Genomic DNA, 16,622 nt, shown 5'->3' on the forward strand with positions numbered 1-16,622 from the left:
CATAAAATCATCCAAGGCGAGCTTTGAAAGAAAAATTGCCAAGGACTCGAAAGATCACCACAAAGCATTCTTTAGCTATGTCAAGAATCTAAGTGGCAATGCTCAGATCTGCTCAGAGTTAGCACAGAATGCAAAAAATACACTAAACCGACCGATATAGCCAACATCTTGGCAGACAGGTTCAGCGCAAACTTCACCCCCAAAAGGGCCCATAACCATACCAAAAGAATGTAGAGTTCCTGAAATCACAGATACTCAGGTTAAAACAGCCCTCTCCAAAGCCAAAAACACAGCATCAATGGGACCGGACGGTGTCCCAGGCTGTGTCCTACATGAGTACAAAGACGAACTAACCCCTCACCTAAACACACTGTTCAAACTCAGCCTCTCCACAGGCTACGTACCCAAAGAGTGGCGCACAGCAACGGTTATTCCACCCCACAAAGGTGGAGCCACAACAGACCCCAGGAACTACTGCCCTATAAGCCTGACTAGTTTGGTCTGCAAGGCTATGGAGTGCATCATCATGGAACTCATTAACAGAGACACTGGGAATCGCCAAACACTGGACCCTACCCAGTTTGGCTTTGTTAAGGGCAGTTCATGCCTCCTAAACCTGGTGGACTATTTTGAGACAGTTACCAGGGCTATAGACGAGGGAAAGTTGGTACACACAGCCTATCTAGACCTTGCTAAGGCCTTCGACACCATTCCACCATTCCCCATTCTGGTATTAAAGACAAGCTCACCAGCCTGAACATAAACCCCTATGTCACAAGATGGGTTGCCAACTGGCTCATGGACAGAACCCACATGGAGAGAGTTGCGGGAGCTAGGTCCGACTCTAAACCGGTTACAAGTGGCATTCCCCAGGGCAAAGTCCTAGGAACCCTCCTGTTCGGCATATACTTCTCAGAGGTACAGGCAAGCACAGGAGGATTATGGCTGACCAAGTTCACAGACGACTGCAAACTAGGGGCTATAATTGATTCTCCGGCTGACACAGACATCCTCCAAAAGGGTCTCACTGAGACGGACACCTGGTGTCAAAATCATGGCCTCAAGCTAAATGCCAAAAAGTACATAGTCATCACCTTTGGAAAAAACAAAGTACCCACAAGCTACCACATAGGTGGTAGTCCCCTAAAGACGTAATAAGGGATCTGGGGACCCAAGTAGATAGTAATCTCACCTTTGATAATCACATTGCCAAAGTGGTTAGAAAATCCTTCTACATTGCCCACCTAACCACAAAAGGGTTCGCATCCAGATCAAGAGGTCATTGTGCCGCTCTACTCATCAGAACCATCATAGAGTACAACACCCCATTTGGGATGTACCTTACAAGACATGTAACAGCTGGAAAGACCACAGAAGTACCTCACCAAGAGGATCACTGGCCTCAAACAGATGCCCTATGCAGCTCGATTGAAGAAACTACAGCTGTACACGGTTGTATACTGTCTACTCAGAGGTGATCTCTGCCTGACATACAAGGCCATGTCCAAGAACTGATGGACATGCTCCACCTAAAGAAAACCTTATCCCCTCGAGCCACACGCTCTAGGGATCTAAACCTCACCACAAAAATAAATAGGACGTGCTGGAGGGATAGATTCCTGTCCCAGAGACTTCCCATGCTTTGGAACAAGATCCCAATCTACATTAGGCAGAGCTCCTCGCTAACATTCTTCAAAAGAAACCTTGACGAGTGGATGGGAAACAGAAAGTTTACCGTGGGCATCACTTCAGTGGCTCTGCTGGACAGAGGCACTGGGAACTAATCTAAGGGGGTGGCGAAAGCCAGCACATTCTGGCTAGGCTTATAAATGTCTTCAGGCTGATAGCCTAGTACCTACCTATGAACGTACAGGAGAAATAAATATATGTTTCAATTCCTGCAAGGCCTTGCTTTTCTCCTGGCAGGACTTAAAGAGTTCAGCAGCAGCAGCAAAGCCAAAATATATATACATTTTTTTTTTAATCGAGATGAGCATCCAACTATTTAGCTTTAATGTCATCAGGTAAAGGCTGAAGACAAAGACAAAAATAATGTCTCAGTGCAGAAGCAAACACAGCAGCCCTAGAAGAAGCATTAGCTGCATCATAACTACATTTAATAGAGTAGTAAGCCACTTGAGAAGAAGAACCCAACAAAGAAAGGACTAAAACCTTCCCTTCAAAATTAGAGGTCATAAATTACCTGAAAAAGTTGAGAAAGAAGGGCAAAAACATGCCTAGTCATATGAGTCTGGTAAAAGATAGCCCTAAAAGCCAGGGTGACAGCAGTAAACATCTTTTTGCCTACACGTTCCATGGCTCTACTGTTTTTGTCTGAGGGAAGTAGCTTAATAGAAGGCAAAAGGTCAAAAGATTTGTCAGAAGAGATAAACACTGCAGAAGGGTCAGCAGATGAACAGTTTACAACAATTTACAATCATCAGACACTTTATAACATCTGTCAGGTTTCCTGGGGGCTACAGGCTAAGAATCAGGGTAAAATGAAACTGCTGAAAAGGCACCTAAAAGCATAACCAGGACTGCAAGAACAGCAGAGGGCTTGGGAGACTCCATCTGAAGGTAATCACAATACCTCTTCTGAATATCAGAAACCTGAAACAATCCCACTTGAAATATTCCATCATACGAGAAATAGTGTCACCAAAAGACAGTTCTTCTAAGGGAGAATCTGAGCTAATGGAATACTCTTCCACAGACCCATAATTTACAAAAAAAAGGAATCTGTATGCCAAAGGCACTTACCCAGAATCCAAATCCTTACCAGAGGACACTTGCTCCCTGGGCCTCTTAAAAAGAGTACATGACCATGGAGGAGCAGGCACAGAGATGCCTTCAGGAGGCTTCAAGGCCATCAAAGCATTAAGCAACTCCTGAGTAAAATCTTGTCATTCACATTGGGGATCTTTAAAAAAAGGGGAAAAATGCTTGTTTTTATTTATTTTATTTTTTTTGTGGGACATCTTCATGAAAAACCCTAGGAGGTTCAGAGCCCAGACAACACTCTATCAGCATAGTAGGAATCTCCGCCCACACTATAATCTGTGGAATCCCTCTTGGTCCCTCAGATATAATCAACCAAGGTTCCCCCTCAATGTCTGAAACAGACATCTGTAAAGCCTCCGAGGATATGTGAGAAGTCGGATCTATGCTGGCCTCCAACAGGGCCATGTCAGAGGAATCCGAAGTAACAAACAGACGATTCTTCAGGCTTTCATCAGCCTTGAGAGACACATCTGGGGGAGGCTGGACAGCAAATGAATCAGACCTGATTTTTATGGCCTTTTAATTGACAGGTGACTGACCCATGGGATGGGAAGACTCCACCACAGAACCTTGTGCCTACAACTTTAGATGCTGGTTTTCAAGGTAAACATACCAGGAGGAAAGATGAATACAAAGGGTCTTAGGAACAAATGCTTGGCAGATGGAACATTGAGTATGGTCATGAGAAGCACCCTAATAGTAGAGACACTGGTAATGATGATCTTTATAGGGAATCTGCATCCCACACTGACATTTTCCCTTTCTGGATAGCAAGTAAACACATGAAAAACAAAAACAGAAGAAGATAAGAAGAAACTCCAATGGGGAACCTATCTGAAACACAGCTCGATAACCAGCACAGAAGAAGAGTGTTCAGATTAACATTCAGTGATGGCATTTAGACTGGTAGCACAGAAGTTATGAGATATGCACTTCCATATATCACCTTTTTGCTCTATGCTTTGCACTGGGAGCATATTCTTGACATTCAGCATCTATAAATTCTATAATTTTAGGTATACTAGCTGGACATAAGGGATCTCATGCTAAGGACTGCCTAATGTCAGGAATACTGCAACAGTGGTATGGAAGGACATCCAACTTTGCTTGGGCCAAAAGAGGGGTACCACAATATTTTTTTGAATTCTTTCTGAATCTTTAGAAGTACCTTGGGAATCATTGGAAAGGGTGGAAATGCATACAGGAACATTCCCAGCCATAAAAAATGATGGGGTGTCTGTCTTCCAAGCATGGCTGTAAGGATGTCTTGAATAGAATTTTTTCAATTGTCTATTTTGAAAGGTGGTGAACAGATCTTCTTGAGGTGTTCCCCACATTAGGATCTATACATTTACATGGAGATTCCACTAGTATATGTCTAGGATCTGCTTAGTCTTTGCTCTGATAGAATCAGGAAATGCTGTAGAGCTAGCTCCCCGGCCATCACTGCCAAATGGTAAAGATCATATGATCTTGTACCCCCTTAATTGTTTAGGTATCACATCACAATAGTGTTGTCTCTGACCTTTAGAAGAGGACCCAGAGTCAATACATGGGGAAGAACTTCCAAGGCAGAATCACTGCCAGCATCTCTTTTATGTTTATGCACTTTGGCATGTCCTGAGGACCTCAAGCCTTGCACTTGAACTCCCATAGACCCTACTCCCCAAGCAAAATCTGAAGAGTCCATCTGGTCAGATTGGACTGGGTTCTGAAGAGAAAGGAAGTCCTTAACTCAGAGACAGTTGATCCCTCCACCGCTGCAGTTCCCATTCCACAAATCCCAGTCCTGGTACCTGGCAATCCAGAGGCTGAAGATACTGCATCCAGCAATTCTTTAATTACTATTCCTTTGCAGGGGGCATATTCTTTTTCAGACAGGAATCCCTCTTGTTTGGTTTTCAAAGAATTATCCTCCTGACATTTCCTTTTGGATGCCTGACTTTTGTTTGGCTGGGACTTTTGTTTGTTCTGCCCTTTGAAGGCAGATGACTTGTTTAGCGGCAACTTAGGTACATGAAACAGCCTAGATACCTCATGCATTAATGTGCCTCTATCAGTCAATGTTTGAGAATCTGTGTAACAAAGGGCACAAATACCAATTCAGAACTTAAAGATGCATTTAAAATTTCAGCTGTTATATCACCAAAGAAGTTCTGAATGTACCCAAGCATAATGTCTTAATACAACAGAAGAAGCAACACTTCTCGAAACTGTACCTGTACATTCAAGCACACCTCTCAAAGCATGTTTCAAAACCCGAGTCAAATTAAAAACAATTTCATTCATATAAGACTTTTGCTCTGCATGTAAGGATACAGCAAAATCATACAAACTATATACACAATGTAGAATAAACTATTAAGGTTATATGTGAAAAGTTAATATTCTAAAGACTAGATTTCTAAAAAGAAACATTATTTTGCCCTAAAGATGTAACCATTTTCCTTCTTTATGAGGGGAGTGTTGGATTAGATGAAGCAGGCAGCTGGGGAGATCACAGCTAGGTCAGTGGTCAAATGAGAAGAGTCATATCCAAGGAGATCCTATATTTTCTCAGTGCATTTTAGAGACTGCGGGAACAAATACTGGTGTTCTGCAGGCAGCTTTATAAAACATCTTTCAAGGCCAGTAAGGCAGGCTGGGCGGGGATGACAGCCACAGAATTATACATCTCATCCTCTATAAGGTTATATACCCTGCGCCTAGCTTTGGGGTAATTCTTGACTGTTACCAAGCAAAAACATCACTAAATCTAGCAATCACCTGAAGAAAGGAGAATACCCGTTTGGACTTAAGCTTAGGTTCACCTTCCAAAGAATCAGACTGACTGGGCTCAGTGTCTGCTAGGAAATGATCATTGTCCTTATCAGACTCCTCATCATTCTCAGAAACAACAGAAAGGTCTCTATCCAGACTAGCAACAAAATCACCTGTGGTAACATGAGTATCAGAATTAGCTGTCTGCGGAGCACTCTTCCCCAAGGAAACCACATCAGCCTTACAAACAGATATAATCTGATTATCAGCTGTATGATAAAGCTTCTGTTTATTTTTATTGTGAACTTTACTACTAGATAAAATATCTGGGGTCAGAGTATGATGTTTGGCAAGGGGTCTCTTACCCTGGACTACTCCTGCACCTAAAGGGTTTGGTTCTCCCACAAACATAAAAAACAGCCCAGGAGGATGTCTCTTACCTGTTGGGGCAAAAGTAAGTGGTTTGTGAACCGAGCAGTGGGTCCAACATCATTACCATCATAGGTGATTTGATTTGAAGAGGGGGTACCAGAGTTAAGACTCATCAAATCAGGGGAGAGAACACCAACCTGAATAATAAACAGATAGTACTGGATAATGTATTGCAATAAGCCAGTTAAAGATTCTTGTGATAAGTATGGCCCCATAGAACTAACCTCTGCCAAACTGTTGGCAAACTAGAAGTGTTCTCGGTCATATTATTACATATTCCATTTAGATTAGCATTATGGAAAGCATCACAAATCAACACATTTTGCCAGGGATGGGTACTCCAAAAAACAGACACCTACATATCCCAGTTCACTATGTATTACAATACCGAGGAAGGATAATAAAAAGAGTAGTAGGTGAAGCAAGGTAAATCCTTTTAAGAAAACAGATTGATGGGTTAACCAACCAAATTCAATTTAGCATATCACCATTTACGTTTTGTTGTTCCTTTATAGATAACTGCTACACATGCAAAAGCATTCTGTGCATCTCATTAAACCTAAAACACAACACAAAATAAAATAAATGCCGTGGATGTTCTACCTTTAGCAGATATATCCTGCTTCTCAAGCTCCAGTGGCAGAACGTCACTCCCCAAGGAACAGTCACCATCTGCATTTCCTAGTGTAGTTTGCTTGGGCATCCTAAAAAGACAGATGCAGAAAAAAATTACACTACTATCTTGTATGTATGCCTGCCTTACTCCCCAAAACAGCAGAAAATGTAAAGCAAGGTGCCAACTGTTTACATTAATATATATTAATATATATATATATATAAAATCAGTGTGTGCATGTGCATACATTATTCCATTCATGTATATTCTGCGTATTGTATTCAGCATTTTACTCCAACTGTGTTGCATACACCTGCAGTGGAGACCCACGATGAACTACATAGTTTATTCAGTTCTGAGCACATAGGTCATAATATGAAAATAAAAGATATCTGAAAATCAGTGATATAATATACAAAACTGATGTAGCATTCAAATGGATGAAGAGAAATACTTTTCAGGTACGCATATCTACACTTCATTAGTAGCAACTTTTCAAGGTTGAGGGAATTCAGTATAAACAGCTTCAGTGGACAATACATAAGCTGAGCAGTGCTACTGATTTTGTTCAACTACAATTGTGTGCTCCACATTAACACAACCTTCAGGGAGATACTCTTGTTGTAGCACAACACGTTGACTACTAGACAACGACATTAATCATTAATCTAAACTTTTTATGCAAGAAATCAAACGTTCCCCTGCATAAGCATATCACCTGCCTACCTCTCATGCTTACCTGCTTTCAATATGTGTGGTACACAGCAGTTCAAATTCCACAGATGATTTCCACAAACACGTCAAGCACCTCCCAGTCTTCCATCACTGCAGGCCACCATCAAACGTACAGGTAAGCAGCTGATCTCTCTCCATAGTTGATAGAGGTTTCTGACAGGTGACCTGTGTGAGTTGCTTTTCAAACCATAAAAGACCCAATCCTATCTGGCCTCCTATTGCTTTACAAAATCAGCGGTTCAACAAACTTCTACACTAAGGTCCTGAATCTACACTATCAAGTAAAACATTCACTAGGGGGATAGGTTTCAAACTCAACATATTTCTAATCTATGGAAATAGTTACCACTGCAGGTCAAACAAAGTAGTACTTTGACTACTACTAAGGCTGGTCTTGATGACTAGATGGGTAGACACTAACTTATACTAGAGTTACCATGTTTGATTTGCATAGTAGGAACTATTAAGTGCTTGAAAAGGGTGGTAAAAACTTTTAAGTTTACATGCTTATAGATGTATACGGCTAGGCATCTTATGGTCCCCCATTCTCACATGCCTAGCATGCTCCTATGTAACCCGACAAGTTCTAGCACATGGAGATCTAAAGCACTCTGCACCTTGATCCCACGCACCATGCCAACAACTGTTCATTTTTCCTCTATTTGCCCCTGCTGTCTATCTGTTTTCAGCTCGCTCTTGGTCAATCAATCCATCTGTTTCCTATCACTGGGGTGAAAGTTGACTAAGAAGGGTTATCAATTACAAAGCCATTGGGGTGGTCCAAAATTTTTCTTGTTTATGCCCTAATTCATACTCACACTCAGCAAAGTGGGAGTATGCTGGGATGACTGGGAGAGAATGTCCTCACAATTCTGCAAGTGGCATTCCTCTAAGCTGCCCTACTCTTCTCCCCTTGAAGTACAAGTTGTGGTTCTCCCATCACAACTGAGGAAATCTCATCGTACCAAGTGCCCCCCCAAATGCATATATTCTTTCTCACCCCCTAGGAGAAGTGAGTAGGCCATGCCCCTTCACTCATCCTCTCCCTACCTGGCTCCCCCAGTGTCAGGGGTGCTAATCGAACCCCTGTTACTTGGGTCACAATCAGGGCTCCATGCCTCTACATCACTAAGCCAAGAACTAAAACTAATTTTTTTACCCAAGATTATTAATCAAAAGTAATTTCTAAGGATCACAGAAAGCTGACAAAAAATCTCAAATTCAAAAAAACCCTAATGGAGTGAATTTAATTTACAACTTAATGTTAAATTCTTATGTAAAGACTGACTTGAATCCACTTTTCCCAAGTGTAATTAACTCCCCCTTCAACACAGTACCTTTCCTGCAGACAAGATACCCTACTTTGAAATTATTTAGGTACAGAACATAGAATCTTTAGAAGATTCTGAAGGAGACACCTTCAGGAGAAGGTTCCAATGAGCTGCCCAGGATTGTGGGTGCTAGGGACACTGTCCCAACCAGCAAGAACAAAGGCGAGATAGACAACTTAACATAAAGAAGTTATGTACCTACCATAACGTTCCATGTTAGTTCTCTTCATCTCGCCTTCTTTCTTGCGTCCCACCCTCCGTCCCCCTGTCCTATTGGACTGAGAGGAGTTCTGGTTTCACTGGCTGAGTGTTCCCCAGTTTGTCTCCCCTACTGACTTAGAGAGTATGACAGGTATACTCAACCTATTTGTTTGGACAGGTTTATTCTGTGGCTATGTCTGGGGTTAGCTATTTCAAACGAGATCTGAGTAGCTGTCGCTAGGCATCATGGGATAAGGGGTAGCCTCGAGCCAGTAAACAGCACTCGAGCTACAGAAGTATCGGCTCCGATCCTAACCAGCAAGAAAGAAGGCGAGATGAAGACAACTAACATGGAACGTTATTGGTAGGTACATAACTTCTTTTTTCAGTACACTCTATGACATTGTGTTCTCTAATCATCTACTATCCTTTTTCAGAAAAGTATTTATTTTTATCCCTTTGGCAGTTCACTTTGTTTGTACAGACTGATTCCTCTTCTGCGCACACATTTTTGGTAGATGAGATCGTGGTACTGGGGTACATAAATGATTATATTATATCAGTCCTCACCAGCTTTCTTTAAGACATATTAATTGTGTGGTGACATGTCAGATGGCTTGCAAAGGACATTATAGTAATTGATGTTTTGATTACAGTAATCCAGAATGTAATTGCAACACTGAAATATTCATCAGACATCCAGTAATGATGGGTAAATCACATAAATGTTTCAAAAATTGCGAAAATGCTCTAAGGTATAACACAGAGCATCTAAAACCCCATGGATTTTGGAGTCATATGTCTCAATATCCCACCCTAATTGCATTTATTTCCTCCACCAAAACATTCACATCTCCATCCAAATCATTTACCTTGTCCAGCACATTCTGCGGCTTGCCTTGATGGGGAAAACCATGGTATGTCATAATGGGGGATTTGGTTGTTGTTCAACATAAAGAGTTTTACATTTACTAATTATAGTGTAAAAAGTATAGTTTTGTACCTACCATAAATGTAGATGTCCGAACTGGATAGCATCTGCAGTCATAACAAATGGGTTGTCCTGTCGTCAGGCAGCCCTTCGGTCGGCCGGATTCCAAAGTCTGGGTCCGGCTTCGGCTGATGTCGCACTTCACCCGACGTCATCTCTGCTGGTCTTCGGGTATAAAGGCATCAGCCGACGCCATTTTCCTCAGTGTTTCTTGCCCCAGATGCCAGTTGCCCTCTTGGAAGGCTAAATTTTGGATAAATGCCAATGTTTCCAAAAAAGTAGAAGGCAAACACAAAAATAAGCATGTATGTACATATATACAAACAAATACACCATAAGAGACTCCCCAGCTAGCTATTAGGAGGGTAAATACCCTAGGAGTACCACAGACGCGAAGGAGGGTGGGTAATCCTGACTGCAGATGCTATCCAGTTCGGACATCTACATTTATGGTAGGTACAAAACTGTACTATGTCCTTCATGGATGCATCTGCAGTCATAACAAATGGGTAGAATACCATAGCCAAACTAGGGGTGGAGGAAGAAAAATTATGGTGTAGTTAGGATCCCTTGCAGTACAGCAGTGGCAAACCCTGCTCGGGATCTAGAGTATAGAGGTAAATTATAATGCTTGGCAAATGTATGCACGGAGGTCCAAGTAGCCGCCTCAATAATGTCCTTGGTTGCCACTCCTCGTAAGAAAGCTGTGGTAGTGGCTGTAGCCCTTGTAGAATGAGGTCTTATGTTCTGTGGAATTGGTTTTCCATGGTAGGAGTAACCGAATCTTATGCAATTTCCTATCCATTTGGAGATTGTCTGTTTGGAAATTGCTTTTCCTTCCCTTCCTGTTGCATAGGCTACTAAAAGCTGGTCAGTTTTTCTGTTACTTTTGGTTCTGTCCAGGTAGTAGCGTAACTGCCTATGTACATCCAAGGTATGCAGCAGTCTTTCCCCCCTGTTCTGTGGATTGGGAAAGAAGGTAGGTAGGTGGATTGCCTGGTTTAAAGACACTCTGGATACCACCTTAGGCATAAATGTAGGTTTAGTTCTCATGGACACCCTATCTTGATGGAAGATTAGGAAGGGTTGCACTGCCATTAAGGCCTGTAGTTCAAACCCTCCTTGCTGAAGTAATTGCCAGTAGGAAAGCAGTTTTCCATGATAGGTGTTGTAGATCTGCTGTTGCTGCTGGTTCAAACGGAGGGAGTGTCAACTTTTCTAGCACAAAGTTCAAGTCCCATGCTGGTAATGGTGGTTTCCTAGGAGGTTTTACATTCTTGATCCCTCTGAGGAACTGCCTGAGTAGAGGATGAAAAGACAGGTGGATCAAGCTGTATTCTGCTGAAATAGCTGATGCATGTATCTTGATGGAGGAATAGGACAGGCCTGTATGTAGAAGCTCTGCCAAGTACTCCAGGATGTTAGCAATATCTATGTTCGACACATCTTTTCCTCTTTCAGTACTCCAAATGACAAACCTTTTCCATTTTCCTGCATAGTTCCTTCTTGTTGAAGGTCTGCGGGCTTCAAGGATAATGTCTTTAACCCTTTGGGATAGGTCTGGGTTAGTTGCTGCTATGTGATGTTCCAGGCAGTCAGTTGCAAGGTTTTTAGGTTTGGATGCATGATGTTGTAGTTGTTCTGAGTTAAAATCAAAGGCATCAGGGGTATTGACCACATTCTCCCCCGAGACATGCTCCTCAGCAATGGGTACCAGTGTTGTCTTGGCCAATTCGGAGCTATCAGGATTATCCTTGGACGTTCCTCTTTGATTTTCAGTAGTACCTTGTGCATCAAGGGAAGAGGTGGAAATGCATATGCTGTCAGGCCTTTCCAGCTGAAGGATAGAGAGTCCACCTTCCATGCAAGTGGGTGGTATGTCCTTGTGCAGAATTTTTTGAGCTGGTGATTGAGTGGGGATGCAAATAGGTCTATTTGTGGCATTCCCATTTCTTTGTGATGGCCTTGAAGATGTCCGGGTGTAGCATCCATTCGTGAGCATCCGAGGTGGTTCTGCTTAACATGTCTGCTAGGGTGTTCTCTTTTCCCGGCACAAATATGGCCTGTAACTGGATGTTGTAGCTCAGAGCCAGATTCCAAAGGTCCAGAGTCATTCTGCATAGGGGGTATGAATGAGTGCCTCCCTGTTTGTTGATGTACCACATGACTGTGGTGTTGTCTGTCCTTATCATTAAATGGCCTTCTTTGAGGAATGGGCTGAATTTTTGGATTGCTAGTTTTACTGCCAGCATTTCTTTTTGGTTTATGTGCAGGTGCAGCTGGTCTTGAGTCCACAATCCTTGTATGCATTTGTCCAGCATGTGCGCCCCCCATCCTAGGTCTGAGGCGTCCGTTGTGATGGTTTGGCTTGCTTGAAAGTTGTGGAAGGGTAAGCCTGGGTTTGACTGGCATGCTTGAGCCCACCATAGGAACTCCTGTTTTAGGCATGGGATTAGTGGGATTTCGGTTTCTAAGCTGTGCCTGTGTTGAGACCATAAATTCTTTAGGTACCACTGTAGCTTTCTCATATGTAGTCTGGCATGTGGGACCAAGATTATGCATGATGCCATGAATCCCAAGGCCTGCAGAACTTTTCTTGCTGTTAGTTTGTTCTGCTTTGTTAATGCCAAGAAGTAAAGAGGGAGTTCTTTTTGTTTTTCTGTAGTTAGGAATGCCATTTGTTTTACTGTGTCCAATTCCGCACCCAAGAATGTTCTTGTTTGGGATGGTATCAGCCTTGACTTTTGTAAATTGACTGTGTATCCCAGGCCTTGTAGCAAGCAAATGACCCTTTGTAAATCTGTTGTCAGCTTGCTTTTGTTGTCCGCTTGTAACAGGCAGTCGTCCAGGTATGGATAAATTTGGATTCCCTGTAGTCTGCAGTGAGCGATTACTGATGCCAGGCATTTTGTGAATACTCTAGACGCAGTAGATAAGCCAAAGGGCAATGCTGAGAATTGATAATGCTCTGATCCTGCAAGAAATCTGAGGTATCTTCTGCAATTTGGTCGAATGGGGACGTGCAGGTATGCCTCCTTGAGATCTAGAGTTACCAGCCAACACTCCTTGCCCAGCATGGGAAGAAGTTGCTGTAGGGTCAGCATTTTGAATTTTGGGACAATGATGTATGTGTTTAAGACGGACAGGTCGAGAATAGGTCTCCAACTTTTCTCTTTTCTTGGTACTAGGAAGAGTCTGGAGTAGAATCCTTTGCCCTGTTCTGTTATTGGTACTCTTTCCACAGCTCTCATCTTTGCTAATTTCGCTATCTGCTGTAGAGCTTCTGTTTTTTGATTTGGAGGTAGGTTTGGCATTCCTCTTTTCACTGGTAAGGTGTGGAAGTGGAACCGGTAGCCTTGGTCTATGGTTTGCAAAATCCACTTGTCTTTTGTGATATAGTGCCAATTTTTCAAAATAAGGCTAACTTTCCGCCTAAAGGTGCTGCTATTTGCTCCCTGGTAGGCGGTGTCAGAGCCAAGTCACTGTGATTGTCCTGTTGCAGTGGCAGTGGTTGTGTCTGTGCCTCGGTTATTGCCTTGCCACTGTCGTCCTCTGTAGGCACCTCCTCTGGATTGATTTCTGCCTCTAGAGCGTCTATTCCTGCCTCTTTGGGATTTTGTGGAGTCTGGAAAGGACCAATTTTGGCAGGCCAGTTCCTGCTAAACCTTGGGGGCTGAACCTGTAAGAAATCTTTAACTGTTTGTACAGATTTTGCCTTCTCTTCCATTTTCTTCATTACTTGCTGAGCAGGTGTACCAAACAGACTGGCCTTATCCATAGGAGCATCTAACAGCTTTGCTTTAACATGATCCGGTAAGACCTGTTCTTTCAACCATGCATGCCTTCTTATCACTGTGCCAGTCATGGCTGATCTAAATGAAGCCTCCAGTGCATCATAGCCACATTTTAAAGAATGGTTACTAACCTGTTGGATGTTATTCACCATTTCTAAAACATATTTCTTATCTAAGGAATCATCAGAGGACAGCTTTTTAGTTAACTGATCAAGCATAAACTCCTGGTATTGGATCAATCAGAAATTACATTCTGCTAACTGGTAAGCCATTAGACCTCAGGAATTTCTTTTAAAAGTGTTCAGATTTGTAAAGTAATACTTACTTTTTGCTGTATTTGGATTTATACAACTAGTATTCATTTTTCTGATTCCTGACTACTGATCTGCAGTTGTTACCTGCTGTTATTATACCTGGCTGATTGTTTCCTCTCAGCAATTTCCTACTCCTTTATGCTGCCGCTCCGTTCCTTCGGCTCACTCCGCTCCCCTCCCTGCCCCCATATCCCACCGCCCTGGGACCTCTACATTTATCCCGCATAACCACACCCACCACATTCCCTAGCCAATCAGAACATATTCTTCTCTCCACCCACTCCATAGCAGTCCAATCCCACACTCACCCTTTCCCTCTCTGAACACATACCTACTATATACAATCCCCACTCATCTCAACATGTCCTACACTCACCTTCCTCTCCTACTACTAACTCTTCTAACTATTCTTACCTCTACCTACCTCATAACCTACTATGAGCAACCTTTAAATCCTACCTTTGTACTCCACACAAACATACCCTAGCTACCCCCAACTACACTCACAACCCATCACAGTCCCATATACAGCAACTCATATCTTGAACCTAAATATCATCGCTCTCACACATCAAATACCTTATTCTTGACTCACAAAACACTTGCACAGCATCAAAACCTCACAACTAACTAACCTTATTCATGGTTTATCATTAATTGATGGGGACATACACCCCAACCCAGGCCCAAACACAGACATACCATCCCCTAATTCCCAAACTATGAAACCTATGTCTACACCACAAACTAAACCTCCCAAATCTCTCACAATAGCTCATCTTAACATCCGTAGCATATGTAACAAACTTCCTGCTCTTCATGCCCTACTAGAAATCCAACAGTTTGACATTCTCTGTCTTACTGAAACCTGGCTGAAACCCACAATAAAAGATAACGAAATTATCCCCCCTGGCTATAACATCCTAAGACAAGATCGTCTTAACAAAAAGGTGGAGGAGTAGCTATACTCTTCAAAACTGGACTGGAAATAAGTAAATCAGCCCTTACCCCACCACATGACTCTAATGTTGAACTGATTATTTCCAAACTCTCCTAAACTCACACAAAACTATTAATATTATCTGCACTTATCTTCCCCCAGGCAACAATTCCCCCATATTAGAAGACCTACTAAAATGGTTTTCAATTAATCTCCTTCAAGAAACAATACTACTAGGCGACTTTAATATTGATTGGAACATGTGCAAACAAACTAATCCATCTACCATTATTAACCTGCACGGATTCCATCAAACCATTAACTCCACAACTAGAACAAATAAAAACAATAACAAAGAAACCATTCTCGACTGGATCTTGACTAATAGTCCCCAACAAATGTATTCAACAGGTACCCTCCCAGACGACCTTAGCGACCACTCTCTCACATACATCATTAGGCACAAAACTGATCTAACAACACCTCCCCTAATTCGCTCATCTCGCAGCAAAAAACATTTTAACCTTCAGCAGTTTCAAAATGAACTCAGCTTGATTAACTGGTCACCTCTAAAAACTCTCCCAATAGATGAAGCTGTTAACCACTTTAATAATACCTTTCTTACTATTCTCAATCATCATGCCCCCATCCGTTCTATACGAATGAAATCTAAGACAGCTCAATGGCTAACAACCAACACCAAACAACTTATCCTTAGTAAGAATAAAGCATGGACTAAATGGAGAACCACGAAAGACTCTTTTGATCACCTTAGCTTCAAACAAAAAAGGAACAAGACTAAGCTTGCTATCAAACAAGATAAAAGGAACTATTACACCAAACTACAGCAATCCTCCCACCACCAACCACAAAAATTTTGGAAATCAATTAACTCACTACTATCCCCCGGCAAGGTTGAAACCCCCAACCCACTAGGCTCCTGCCCTGACTCTCCCTACAAACAGCTAACACATTCAATAACTTCTTTACTTCAACCATACTTAAACTGGCCAACCAACAAAGCCCTGACCCTCTTTACTAGGTAATACTAACTGCACTCCACCTCTATTTCAACTTAAACCCATACCTACTTCCTATATTCTTAATTTACTTCAGAAACTCAAACCCTCAACCCCCTCAGCTGACAAATTGCCAGCAGAATATCTCCAGCTAGGTGCTAAAGCTATTGCCTACCCTATCTCTATTCTAATCAACAGAACCATTAAAGAAAGTACTATACCCTCACTCTGGAAAATCTCCCACATCATCCTCTCTTCAAAGGGCGATTCATTTGAGTACTCGAACTACCGCCCTATAGCACTGCTATCTCCTATTGCTAAAATAATGGAGAAATGCATCCACAAACAGCTTTTAAATCACCTCCTATCTAATAACCTTTAGCTACTTGCCAACATGGCTTTCGTCCCTACCATAGCACCACAACAGCCTTATTATCCTTCATAGACTCCATTAATATAAACCGAATAACAATCTTCTTTCATCTGCATTCTTTGTAGACCTGTCAAAAGCCTTTGACATGGTGAATCACCAACTCCTCCTACATTGTTTAAAATCTCTCTCTCAATAATCTTGCTTTAAGCTGGTTTACTTCCTATCTGCAGAATCGGAAACAAGCTGTTTTATGGAACAACAATCTTTCCGAACTTCTCCTACCACTTTAGGAGTACCTCAGGGCTCCATCTTAGGTCCTCTTTTATTTTCCA

The 16,622-nt window shown here is 42.1% G+C and overlaps 1 protein-coding gene across 2 annotated transcripts in view; it reads right to left on the reverse strand.

Annotated features, from left to right (window-relative positions):
* Window positions 1–16,622, reverse strand: part of PTPN13 (protein tyrosine phosphatase non-receptor type 13) — a 1,949,788-nt gene that overhangs the window by 230,632 nt on the left and 1,702,534 nt on the right. For both annotated transcript variants that reach the window (XM_044079819.1, XM_044079818.1), the window contains one exon: window positions 6,580–6,680. In XM_044079819.1, coding sequence (XP_043935754.1) covers window positions 6,580–6,680 — 101 coding nt within the window. The remainder of the gene's footprint in view (window positions 1–6,579; window positions 6,681–16,622) is intronic.

This window comes from Protopterus annectens, chromosome 8.part0, assembly GCF_019279795.1.
Source record: "Protopterus annectens isolate FY-2018-M chromosome 8.part0, PAN1.0, whole genome shotgun sequence".
Lineage (NCBI taxonomy): Eukaryota > Metazoa > Chordata > Ceratodontiformes > Protopteridae > Protopterus > Protopterus annectens.